Below are 13379 nucleotides of genomic sequence, written 5' to 3'. Positions count from 1 at the left end.
ATGCACCTGGGGATAGGCCCCTCCCACCTCCAAAGACATGCATCTGGGGATAGGCCCCTCCCACCTCCAAAGACATGCACCTGGGGATAGGCCCCTCCCACCTCCAAAGACATGCACCTAGGGATAGGCCCCTCCCACCTCCAAAGACATGCACCTGGGAATAGGCCCCTCCCACCTCCAAAGACATGCACCTGGGGATAGGCCCCTCCCACCTCCAAAGACATGCACCTGGGGACAGGCCCCTCCCACCTCCAAAGACATGCACCTGGGGATAGGCCCCTCCCACCTCCAAAGACATGCACCTGGGAATAGGCCCCTCCCACCTCCAAAGACATGCACCTGGGGATAGGCTCCTCTCCTCTCCAAAGACATGCACCTGGGGATAGGCCCCTCCCACCTCCAAAGACATGCACTTGGGGATAGGCCCCTCCCACCTCCAAAGACATGCACTTGGGGATAGGCCCCTCCCACCACCAAAGACATGCACCTGGGGATAGGCCCCTCCCTCCCACCTCCAAAGACATGCACCTGGGGATAGGCCCCTCCGACCTCCAAAGACATGCACCTGGGAATAGGCCCCTCCCACTTCCAAAGACATGCACCTGGGGACAAGCCCCTCCCACCTTCAAAGACATGCACAGGTTGATTGGCAACACTAAATGGTCTCCGGTGTGTGAATGTTGACTATCTGTGATGAGGTGGTGACTTGTCCAGGGTGTACCCCGCAGACTTTTGACACTAATTGATAATAATATGCTTCTTAGCCTATAAAAACAAAACTGACAAATTTTGTGTTTAAATATGTTTTAAGCTTCCTTTTTTTGTTTTATAAAACAACAAAAAAGTATTAAAATGAGCCCGCATGCTTTGATTATTCAGTATGCGGCCTTTGGTGGGAAAAGGTTTTCAAAATAGCCACTCTTTGCACACTCTTGGCATTCTCTTGATGAGCTTAAAAAAAAGTAATCACTGCAAAGGGTGGCTATTTTGAAGAAACTAGAATATAAAACATGTTTTTAGTCATTTCACCTTTTTTTGTTAAGTACCGTATTTTCCGCACCATAAGGCGCCCTGGGTTATAAGCCGCGCCTTCAATGAACGGCATATTTCAAAACTTTGTCCACCTATAAGCCGCCCCGTGTTGTAAGCCGCATCTAACTGCGCTAAAGGAATGTCAAAAAAACAGTCAGGTCAGTCAAACTTTAATAATATATTAAAAACCAGCGTGATGTGGGCGCGCATGGAGTCGTATATCAACATGGACGGAGCTGCGTGAAAAAAGCCACCCGGCCTCTTCGCGTAAACTTACCTTAACCACTCGCTCATCTTTTCTTCATCCATCCATCCCTTCGAGTTAGCTTTTATGATGACGCCGGCTGGAAAGGTCTCTTTTGGCAAGGTCTTCCTTTTGAATATCACCATGGGTGGAAGTTTCTGGCCATTAGCATGGCAAGCTAGAACCACAGTGAAGGACGACTTCTCATTCCCTGTGGTGCGAATATTCACCGTACGTGCTCCCGTTGTATCCACAGTGCGGTTCACAGGAATATCAAAAGTCAGTGGAACCTCGTCCATGTTGATAATGTTCTCTGGCCGGATCTTTTTTTCAGCTATCTTGTTTTTACAATATGCACGGAAAGTAGCCAGCTTTTCTTGAAAGTCTTTAGGCAGTTGCTGTGAAATAGTAGTCCGTGTGCGGATGGAGAGATTGCGTCTTTTCATGAACCGGAAACCTGTCGCTTAGTAGGAGCCATTTTGTGGTCTTTACAGATGTAAACACACAAAGGAAATGAAACGTAATATCCGCGCGCTTCTTCTTCTTCTACGCGGGCGGGTGGTTGCTTACAGTAGAAGAAGAAGCGCTTCCTGTTCTATGGGGGCGGGTGCTTACCTTGGCGGTTGCTTGCGTAGAAGAAGAAGCACTTCCTCTTCTACGGGGAAAAAAGATGGCGGCTGTTTACCGTAGTTGCGAGGCCGAAACTTTATGAAAATGAATCTTAATATTAATCCATATATAAAGCGCACCGGGTTATAAGCCGCACTGTCAGCTTTTGAGTAAATTTGTGGTTTTTAGGTGCGGCTAATAGTGCGGAAAATACGGTACATAACTCCACATGTTCATTCATAGTTTTGATTTGACAATCTACAATGTAAACTTTTGACCTGTACTGTATGTTATTCCCATTCTGAATCGAATCGTTAAGACAAATCGTCACACCCTAGGAAACAGTCCTTCACATTGTAAAGTACCGCCGCCAGTTTAGGCCACAGAAAATGACAAAATGTGCAAATAGAAACATCTAGAAATAGAGTAAACATCACTAGCTGTTTTGCCGATGTAGGCATGAGGAAATGGCAGCGCTTACAGCTCATCGCACCACATGAAGGCCTCCGTTGATGTTTGACTGAGACATATTTCCAGACGAGGAGGAACACGCTACATGGGAAGCGATCCTCGCCAGCCCTAAGCCTTTCATAATCGCCCAGGAATTGTGCACATCCAAGTCAAAGCGTTGGTAGCATGACTTACGGCTGCGGTCGGGTTTCCCCGAGAAGTCTGTCAAAGAGGGATGATTTAGTTGGATCACACGTCTGGGGTTTGGAGGCTTCCTCGGACACTGTTCAAACACACCTCTTTATTCTGAAGGCAGAGGAATGTGAAAAAAAGCCCTCACCTAACAGCGACATTTCCAACACGGCAACCATGACAGACCTGTTACTGGTCCTCTCCAGAGGAGCTCGCAAACATCACCCACATAACGTCTTCCTTTTCATACTTTATTGCATCAACCAAGCCTGACGTTTGTAGGACTGCAAGGGGGGGAAAAAAAGACAATTTTAATAGATAGGGCAGTTTGAGTGTTACATCTCAAGGAGGATCCCATCTAACTGCTAAAATACACCAAAATTAATGGCTCATACAGTGGGGCAAAAAAGTATTTAGTCAGCCACCGATTGTGCAAGTTCTCCCACTTAAAATGATGACAGAGGTCTGTAATTTTCATCATAGGTACACTTCAACTGTGAGAGACAGAATGTGAAAAAAAAAATCCAGGAATTCACATTGTAGGAATTTTAAAGAATTTATTTGTAAATTATGGTGGAAAATAAGTATTTGGTCACTTCAAACAAGGAAGATCTCTGGCTCTCACAGACCTGTAACTTCTTCTTTAAGAAGCTCTTCTGTCTTCCACTCGTTACCTGTCTTAATGGCACCTGTTTGAACTGGTTATCTGTATAAAAGACACCTGTCCACAGCCTCAAACAGTCAGACTCCAAACTCCACTATGGCCAAGACCGAAGAGCTGTCGAAGGACACCAGGAAAATAATTGTAGACCTGCACCAGACTGTGAAGAGTGAATCTACAATAGGCAAGCAGCTTGGTGTGAGAAAATCAACTGTGGGAGCAATTATCAGAAAATGGAAGACATACAAGACCACTGATAAGCTCCCTCGATCTGGGGCTCCACACAAGATCTCATCCCGTGGGGTCAAAATAATCATGAGAACAGTGAGCAAAAATCCCAGAACCACACGGGGGGACCTGGTGAATGACCAGCAGAGAGCTGGGACCAAAGTAACAAAGGTTACCATCAGTAACACACTACACCGACAGGGAATCAAATCCTGCAGTGCCAGACGTGTCCCCCTGCTTAAGCCAGCCCGTCTGAAGTTTGCCAGAGAGCACATGGATGATTGGGAGAATGTCATGTGGTCAGATGAAACCAAAATAGAACTTTCTGGTATAAACTCAACTTGTCGTGTTTGGAGGAAGAAGAATACTGAGTTGCATCCCAAGAACACCATACCTACTGTGAAGCATGGGGCTGGAAACATCATGCTTTGGGGCTGTTTTTCTGCTAAGGGGACAGGCCGACTGATCCGTGTTAAGGAAAGAATGAATGGGGCCATGTATCGAGAGATTTTGAGCCAAAACCTCCTTCCATCAGTGAGAGCTTTGAAGATGAAACGTGGCTGGGTCTTCCAGCATGACAATGATCCCAAACACACCGCCCGGGCAACGAAGGAGTGGCTCCGTAAGAAGCATTTGAAAGTCGTGGAGTGGCCTAGCCAGTCTCCAGACCTCAACCCCATAGAAAATCTGTGGAGGGAGTTGAAAGTCCGTGTTGCTCGGCGACAGCCCCAAAACATCACTGCTCTCGAGAAGATCTGCATGAAGGAATGGGCCAAAATACCAGCTACTGTGTGTGCAAACCTGGTAAAGACCTATAGTAATCGTTTGACCTCTGTTATTGCCAACAAAGGTTATATTACAAAGTATTGAGTTGAATTTTTGTTATTGACCAAATACTTATTTTCCACCATAATTTACAAATAAATTCTTTAAAAATCCTACAATGGGAATTCCTGGATTTTTTTTTTCACATTCTGTCTCTCACAGTTGAAGTGTACCTATGATGAAAATTACAGACCTCTGTCATCATTTTAAGTGGGAGAACTTGCACAATCGGTGGCTGACTAAATACTTTTTTGCCCCACTGTATCTCTGAACAGACAAAAAAACAATTTCAAGTTAAAAGCTAAAACCCGAATGCTGTTTTACTTTCAGCTAAACTTAAGTGGACAGACCAGGCAAGGAATGGCACGGACAGTTCCTCATGCAAGTGATCCCAAATGGGATTTGACATTGTAGTATTCATGTTGTTTTAACAACCAGATCAGAGGCGCAGAATAACTGGACATTTCCCAGGTTCTGAACTGTTAAAGCCATTAGCAAATCAGAGCCTTTTTTGACTCTCCAAGCGTGGGGGAAAGTTACCCTGTGCAATATTAAAGACTTTCCCTTTAGTGTGACAGACCGCAGCGTTGCGAGCGATATCACTGATACCATCTCTAGGAATGACTCCACGGAGATTCAAAGCCTTCCTCTTTTCATTGATGTTGGGTGGAAAAGTGTTTCGCTGGTCCCGATCCTTTTGGGTCTTTTCAAAACAAAACACTGACGTTCTTTGAAGTCAACAGAAGTGGCCAAATGTCCTTAAGTCAAGTCATGATATTGTGAGAACATAGCCCAAGCTGTTTAGCGGAGTGTTGAGAGGGACTTCAGGATGGTTTGGCATTGAAGAACTTCCCTACAGCAGCATGTCCTATACATAAAGAATGGACAAAGGTTTTGGGACACAAATGAGGCAATGCCTTTACATCCCGCTACATGTTTTTGTTTGGACGAGTTCTGTGTTCTGTCCTGTGCCAAGGTGCAGCTGTACCTCCATGCACAATGCAAGGTCCATCAGGCCATGTCTCCAGTAAGGCTGGGCAGATCGATCCAGATATAGTAGCTGTATTTTCATTTCTCTTCTATGAATAACAATTCTGCAGTGCTATTTATATTGTTTACAAACATATATTAGACACGAGTGCTTTGGAAGCTTAAAAGCCAAAGGATTTGAAAGCGAGCCAGTGGTAGTTTTTGCTTTTGTGTAGTTTCTTTGCAACACAATACTGGATCATTTGGAAAAATGTTTGTTGGATACAATCACGATTAAAAGTGATCTTAAAAGTAGTGTATTAACATAGCTGGCCTCACATTTACTTGGTATCGGATTGATTCCAAACAGTCGACACAGATGACCCAAGAGGAGCCAGGTGGTCTAGGACAGGGGTCGGCAACCCGCATGCGGCTCTTTGATCGCTCTGATGCGGCTCAGCAGCTTACTTGCCGAACCCCCCGATTTTCCCGGGAGACTTCCGGATTTCAGTGCCTCTCGCAGAAAACTCCCGGGATTAATATTCACCGATTTTCACCCTTACAGTTATAATAAGGGCGTGCCATGATGGTACGGCATTTGGCGCCCTCTACAATCTGTTATACAGTATGCATCTTCTACTTGCATACGTACGTGACAGCAAGGCATACTTGGTCAACCGTCAGTCTACCCCAGGGCAGCTGTGGCTATGAAAGTAGCTTACCACCACCAGGTGTGAATGAATGATGGGTTCTACATGTAAAGCGACTTTGGGTACTTAGAAAAGCGCTATATAAATCCCAGTTATTATTATTATTAACAGCTACACAAGTTACACTGACGGTGACCATATAAAACAACTTTAACACTCTTACTAATAATGCGCCACACTTTGAACCAAAACCAAACAAGAATGACAAACACATTTCGGGAGAACATCTGCACCTTAACACAACATAAACACAACAGAACAAACACCCAGAATCCCATGCAGCCCTGACTCTTCCGGGCTACATTAACCCCCCTCTGTGCGTCGGTTGAGGTGGGCGGGGTTTGGTAGCGGGGGGTGTATAATGTATCCCGGAAGAGTTAGGGCTGCATGGGATTCTGGGTATTTGTCCTGTAGTGTTTATGTTGTGTTACGGTGCAGATGTTCTCCCGAAATGTGTTTGTCATTCTTGTTTGGTGTGGGTTCACAGTGTGGCGCATTATTAGTAAGAGTGTTAAAGTTTTTTTTTTATACCGCCACCGTCAGTGTAACCTGTGTGGCTGTTGAACAAGTATGCCTTGCTGTCACTTACGTGAACAAGCGGAAGCCCCATTCAACAGGTGGCTGATCAGGCACGCTGGTTGTAGTGGGCGCTATATGCTGTACCATCACGGCACGCATGACGCTGACAAGCGCTATACATTCAAAATCCGCGTGCCGCACCAGCTTAAAAATTCCATATTAAGGTGTGGGCAGCGTGTCTGAGACCCCTGGTGTATACATAGCATCCATCCATCCATCTTCTTCCGCTTATCCGAGGTCGGGTCGCGGGGGCAGCAGCTTAAGCAGGGAAGCCCAGACTTCCCTCTCCCCAGCCACTTCGTCCAGCTCCTCCCGGGGGATCCCGAGGCGTTCCCAGGCCAGCCGGGAGAGATAGTCTTCCCAGCGTGTCCTGGGTCTTCCCCGTGGCCTCCTACCGGTCGGACGTGCCCGAAACACCTTCCTAGGGAGGCGTTCGGGTGGCATCCTGACCAGATGCCCGAACCACCTCATCTGGCTCCTCTCGATGTGGAGGAGCAGCGGCTTTACTTTGAGCTCCCCCCGAATGAGAGCTTCTCACCCTATCTCTAAGGGAGAGCCCCGCCACTCGGCGGAGGAAACTCATTTCGGCCGCTTGTACCCGTGATCTTGTCCTTTCGGTCATGACCCAAAGCTCATGACCATAGGTGAGGATGGGAACGTAGATCGACCGGTAAATCGAGAGCTTTGCCTTCCGGCTCAGCTCCTTCTTCACCACAACGGATCGATACAGCGTCCGCATTACTGAAGACGCCGCACCGATCCGCCTGTCGATCTCACGATCCACTCTTCCCTCACTCGTGAACAAGACTCCGAGGTACTTGAACTCCTCCACTTGGGGCAAGATCTCCTCCCCAACCCGGAGATGGCACTTCACCCTTTTCCGGGAGAGAACCATGGACTCGGACTTGGAGGTGCTGATTCCCATCCCAGTCGCTTCACACTCGGCTGCGAACCGATCCAGCGAGAGCTGAAGATCTTGGCCAGAGGAAGCCATCAGGACCACATCATCTGCAAATAGCAGAGACCTAATCCTGCAGCCACCAAACCAGATCCCCTCAACGCCCTGACTGCGTCTAGAAATTCTGTCCATAAAGGTTATGAACAGAATGGGTGACAAAGGGCAGCCTTGGCGGAGTCCAACCCTCACTGGAAACGTGTCCGACTTACTGCCGGCAATGCGGACCAAACTCTGGCACTGATTATACGGGGAGCGAACTGCCACAATAAGACAGTCCGTTACCCCATACTCTCTGAGCACTCCCCACAGGACTTCCCGGGGTACACGGTCGAATGCCTTCTCCAAGTCCACAAAGCACATGTGGACTGGTTGGGCAAATATACATAATATACATAGCACAAAGCAAAAAAAAAAATTGTATGCAGTGTTAATTCATTTATAAATTTCCAAATTTTTTTGTGGCTCCCATTGTTTTCTATAATCTGTGAAACTGGTCAAAATGGCTCTTTGATTGGTAAAGGTTGCCGACCCCTGGTCTAGGAGGAAGGGCTGTCCCAATACTTTTGTCCAAACAGATTAGCCAGCTCAAGCGAGATTCAACAAAAAGTCACCCTCGGTCAACATGATTCATCTTTTCTTCCACACTTTGGTTGACTTTGTTGTAGTCGTGTCTCCCTTTTGATAAAAATGTGTAAACTGATGTTCCTTCCATTGTCCAACGCCAAAGCGAGCGGGAGGCGAGACGAGCGCACTCCCGTGTCGTCAGGACCGAGGCCGAGCGGCTTTTTGCATCTGAAGCGCAGTTTTATGGGAACGCGTGCAAACAGTAAGGTCTGTGTGGACGGTCCAGCCCGCAGTCTGGGTACTTGGCTCAGGACAAGACAAGTGAGGATGGAAGCAGTGTGTGGGGTATTCACACCTGTATGCTGCAAAATGTTCTGTGTGTGTGTGTCTGTTGTCTAGACCAGTGAGCAGAATCCACCGCAGGTGTCACCTCCCGCGTCTTCATCGGTGAGCTGCACCCCCCTGCCGTGACTCTCGCTCTGCCACAATCCCGGACTCTGGATGATCTTTTCCACCAGCTCTTCAAAGGCACACTGGACACCGTCCCGGGTCTTCGCGCTGGCCTCTGTGACCGAGTTCAACATGGAGGGTAAAGTGAGAAGAAGGTGACCAAAAAAAGGTGAGAGTCAACTCTTTAAAAGGTTGCCTATCGCTCACAATCATTATAAAAGACATGATGGATGGATATTTTGTTTAATGCATTCTAACTTATAAATAAAAGTCCGCTTACAACGGAGCCAATGGGAGCTCCTCTAGTTCGCCCATAAAATCCAATTGATAACCATTCCAAAGCTGCCAACGATACTTCTTTTACATTTGCTGACTTTGAGTATTAGTGATATTGGTATTATAAGCGCTAACGCAGACGGACTATTTGAAGCAATGCTATGCAATACAAAAACTGAAATCTAAGTAAGATGAAATATCTAAAATATGGCTGATATTTGCTTATTTTCTGTCTGACAAGATCATTCTTCTCACTTCTCACAACCTACTCAGTGGCCTAGTGGTTAGAGCAGGGGTGCTCACACTTTTTCTGCAGGCGAGCTACTTTTCAATTGATCAAGTCGTGGGGATCTACCTCATTCATATATATCATTTATATTTACTTATTTATGAAACATATGTTTTTGTTAACAAGTTAAAGGTGTTTAATGATAATACAAGCATGTTTAACACATATAGTTAATATTGTTAATACATTAAAGGTGTTTAATGAAAATACAAGTATGTTTAATACATATAGTTAATATTGTTAACAAGTTAAAGGTGTTTAATGATAATACAAGCATGTTTAACACATATAGTTAATATTGTTAATACGTTAAAGGTGTTTAAAGATAACGCAAGCATGTTTAACACATAATTAATATTGTTAACAAGTTAAAGGTGTTTAAAGATAATACAAGCATGTTTAACACATAGTTAATATTGTTAACAAATTAAAGGTGTTTAAAGATAATAAAAGCATGTTTAACACGTATAGTTAATATTGTTAACAAGTTAAAGGTGTTTAAAGATAATACAAGCATGTTTAACACATATAGTTAATGTTAACAAATTAAAGGTGTTTAAAGATAATACAAGCATGTTTAACACATATAGTTAATGTTGTTAACAAATTAAAGGTGTTTAAAGATAATACAAGCATGTTTAACACATATAGTTAATATTGTTAATACGTTAAAGGTGTTTAAAGATAACGCAAGCATGTTTAACACATAATATTGTTAACAAGTTAAAGGTGTTTAAAGATAATACAAGCATGTTTAACACATATAGTTAATATTGTTAATACGTTAAAGGTGTTTAAAGATAACGCAAGCATGTTTAACACATATAATTAATATTGTTAACAAGTTAAAGGTGTTTAAAGATAATACAAGCATGTTTAACACATATAGTTAATGTTGTTAACAAATTAAAGGTGTTTAAAGATAATACAAGCATGTTTTAACACATATAGTTAATATTGTTAAGTTAAAGGTGTTTAAAGATAATACAAGCATGTTTAACCCATATAGATTCCTTTCTTTCATGAAGACAAGAATATAAGTTGGTGTATTACCTGATTCTGATGACTTGCATTGATTGCAATCAGACAGTGGTGATGATAACGTCCGCATTTTCGAATGGAGGAGAAAAAAAGTCCTCCTTTCTGTCCAATACCACATGAAAGTGGTTGGTTTTTGGCATCTTATTTATCCAGCTTCCGTACTCCTTTTTATACACTTTACAAGAAATACATTGTTGGCAAACTCCGTAGCTTGCTAGCTTGTGCACGCCAGCTTCCTGAGACTCTTATTTTGGTAGCGCAAGCAGGATGAAGCAGAGCTTTTATTGTGCAACTGTGCGGTCGGTCTTTGGAGTTTTGACGACAGGTACGGCGCCAGAGTCTGCTGAAATAAAGTGTTTCTCGCCTTCCAGTCGGTAATTTTAATGAGCTGGCAGCAGCCAGCGTCATCTCAGAAGACCCTCGGGTGCCGTGAATGTCAATCAAGTGACGAAAGTGACGTCATAGTGAAGATTTATGATCGCTCATTTTTAGGACTATTTTTTTAATGCCTGGCTGGTGATCGACTGACACACCCTCCGAGATCGACCGGTAGCTCGCGATCGACGTAATGAGCACCCCTGGGTTAGAGTGTCTGCCCTGAGATCTGTAGGTTGTGAGTTCTAACCCTGGCAGAGTCATACCAAAGACTATGAAAATGCGACCCATTACCTCCCTGCTTGGCACTCAGCATCAAGGGTTGGAATTGGGGGTTAAATCACCAAAAATGATTCCCGGGCGTGGCCACCGCTGCTGCTCACTGCTCCCCTCACCTCCCAGGGGGTGATCAAGGGTGATGGGTCAAATGCAGAGAATAATTTCGCCACACCTAGTGTGTGTGTGACAATCATTGGTACTTTAACTTTAAGCAGATTTGATGTTACTTGTTTGAAGTGTTTTAGTCCTAAATGATCTCAGTAAGATATTACAGCTTGTTGCTGAGATGTGATGACCTATATTGAGTAAAACATGCTTGAAACTAGAATATCAAGTGTTGCAAAGCTGTGTCATCAACACTCACAAGTATAAAACTACTTTTTTAAAGTAATCTTTTCTTATTTCAAGCATGAAATAAAAAATTATGATTTTGACACAATTGTGTCTCATAATTAAAACAGATGCCAGCCAAATTTCATTTTCAATGAAACAATAGAAAATACGTACTCATATAGTAGTACCGTTGGCACAGTACAGTAAACTGACAGTTAATATTTAAACATTTAATATTTCTAACAATTTTGAACAGAAATAGTTGATGCACATTCAGATAAATTCTTCAAAATTACAATAAAAAAAAATGTGGTTGGGGGCCGGGCTGTAAATTATATATATATATATATATATCTATATCAGTGGTTCTTAACCTTGTTGGAGGTACCAAACCCCACCAGTTTCATATGCGCATTCACCGAACCCTTTTTTTTTTTGGTCAAATTCAAGACAAAGTTATATGTTTTTGGTAACACTTTAGTATGGGGAACATATTCTAAGTAACAAAGACTTAATTTAGAGTTATTTGGTTAGGGTTAGGGTTAGAGGGTTAGGGTTATAATAAGGCCATGCCGAATAAGGCATTAATAAGTACTAGTTAAGAGCCAATATGTTACTAATTTGCATGTTAATAAGCAACTAATTAATGGTGAATATGTTCCCCATACTAAAGTGTTACCATGTTTTTTTACTGGTGCACAAAATGAAGCGTGCATGAACATCACCTTGTTCAAAGAACAAAACCAACACAGTGCATGAACTCACAACAAATTACACACCTGCAAATCAGTCTGACTTCTGCTGTTGTCGTATCCGTAATACGCCGATAGGGAGAAGTTTTTATTTACACGATGAGTCGGGTGTGTCTCGACCTCCGCCGAACCCCTGAGCCCGACTCACCAAACCCCTAGGGTTCCATCCAACCCAGGTTAAGAACTTATATATATATATATATATATATATATATATATAATGTGGGTCAAATTACAGCTCAAAGAGGCGGTCGGTATAATAATAATAAAGAATAATAATAAAACCTTACAAATTCAATAGGTCCTTATGTCCCATTGCATAAGGACTCCCTTTGGGAGTCCTTATACAATGGGCCATGCGGGCCCTAAAAACAACCTGTAAATGAAAAAACATGGAAAGTAAATGAAAAAAAAAACAAAAAACATCCTGTAAATGAAAACATAATGTAAACAAAATAAATATAAAATAAACGAAAACACATAAAAAACGAAAAAAATAAATCAACTTCTCCTACACGGATTTCACTTAAAGCAGGTACTTTTTGGAACGTAACCCCCACGTTTAACGTATATGAACATCCTAGTAGTCAGCATCCTAGTGACAGCAGACATTGTACAGTACCGTATTTTCCGCACTATTAGCCGCACCTAAAAACCACAAATTTACTCAAAAGCTGACAGTGCGGCTTATAACCCGGTGCGCTTTATATATGGATTAATATTACGATTCATTTTCATAAAGTTTCGATCTCGCAACTACGATAAACAGCCGCCATCTTTTTTCCCGGTAGAACAGGAAGCGCTTCTTCTTCTACGCAAGCAACCGCCAAGGTAAGCACCCGCCCCCATAGAACAGGAAGCGCTTCTTCTTCTACTGTAAGCAACCACCCGCCCGCGTAGAAGAAGAAGAAGCGCGCGGATATTACGTATCATTTCCTTTGTGTGTTTACATCTGTAAAGACCACAAAATGGCTCCTACTAAGCGACAGGTTTCCGGTTCATGAAAAGACGCAATCTCTCCATCCGCACACGGACTACTATTTCACAGCAACTGCCTAAAGACTTTCAAGAAAAGCTGGCTACTTTCCGTGCATATTGTAAAAACAAGATAGCTGAAAAAAAGATCCGGCCAGAGAACATTATCAACATGGACGAGGTTCCACTGACTTTTGATATTCCTGTGAACCGCACTGTGAATACAACGGGAGCACGTACGGTGAATATTCGCACCACAGGGAATGAGAAGTCATCCTTCACTGTGGTTCTAGCTTGCCATGCTAATGGCCAGAAACTTCCACCCATGGTGATATTCAAAAGGAAGACCTTGCCAAAAGAGACCTTTCCAGCCGGCGTCATCATAAAAGCTAACTCGAAGGGATGGATGGATGAAGAAAAGATGAGCGAGTGGTTAAGGTAAGTTTACGCGAAGAGGCCGGGTGGCTTTTTTCACGCAGCTCCGTCCATGTTGATATACGACTCCATGCGCGCCCACATCACGCTGGTTTTTAATATATTATTAAAGTTTGACTGACCTATCTGACTGTTTTTTTGACATTCCTTTAG

The 13379-nt window shown here is 43.5% G+C and overlaps 1 protein-coding gene across 1 annotated transcript in view; it reads right to left on the bottom strand.

The window, feature by feature from the left end:
• Window positions 1-7556: 7556 nt before the first annotated feature.
• Window positions 7557-13379, bottom strand: part of rab18a (RAB18A, member RAS oncogene family) — a 43952-nt gene continuing 38129 nt past the window's right edge. The window contains exon 7 of the mRNA XM_061964809.2: window positions 7557-8586. Within this exon, the coding sequence (XP_061820793.1) occupies window positions 8417-8586 (170 nt within the window). The 3' untranslated portion in view covers window positions 7557-8416. The remainder of the gene's footprint in view (window positions 8587-13379) is intronic.

This window comes from Nerophis lumbriciformis, linkage group LG07, assembly GCF_033978685.3.
Source record: "Nerophis lumbriciformis linkage group LG07, RoL_Nlum_v2.1, whole genome shotgun sequence".
Lineage (NCBI taxonomy): Eukaryota > Metazoa > Chordata > Actinopteri > Syngnathiformes > Syngnathidae > Nerophis > Nerophis lumbriciformis.
This window is presented reverse-complemented; position numbering and strand designations above follow the sequence as displayed.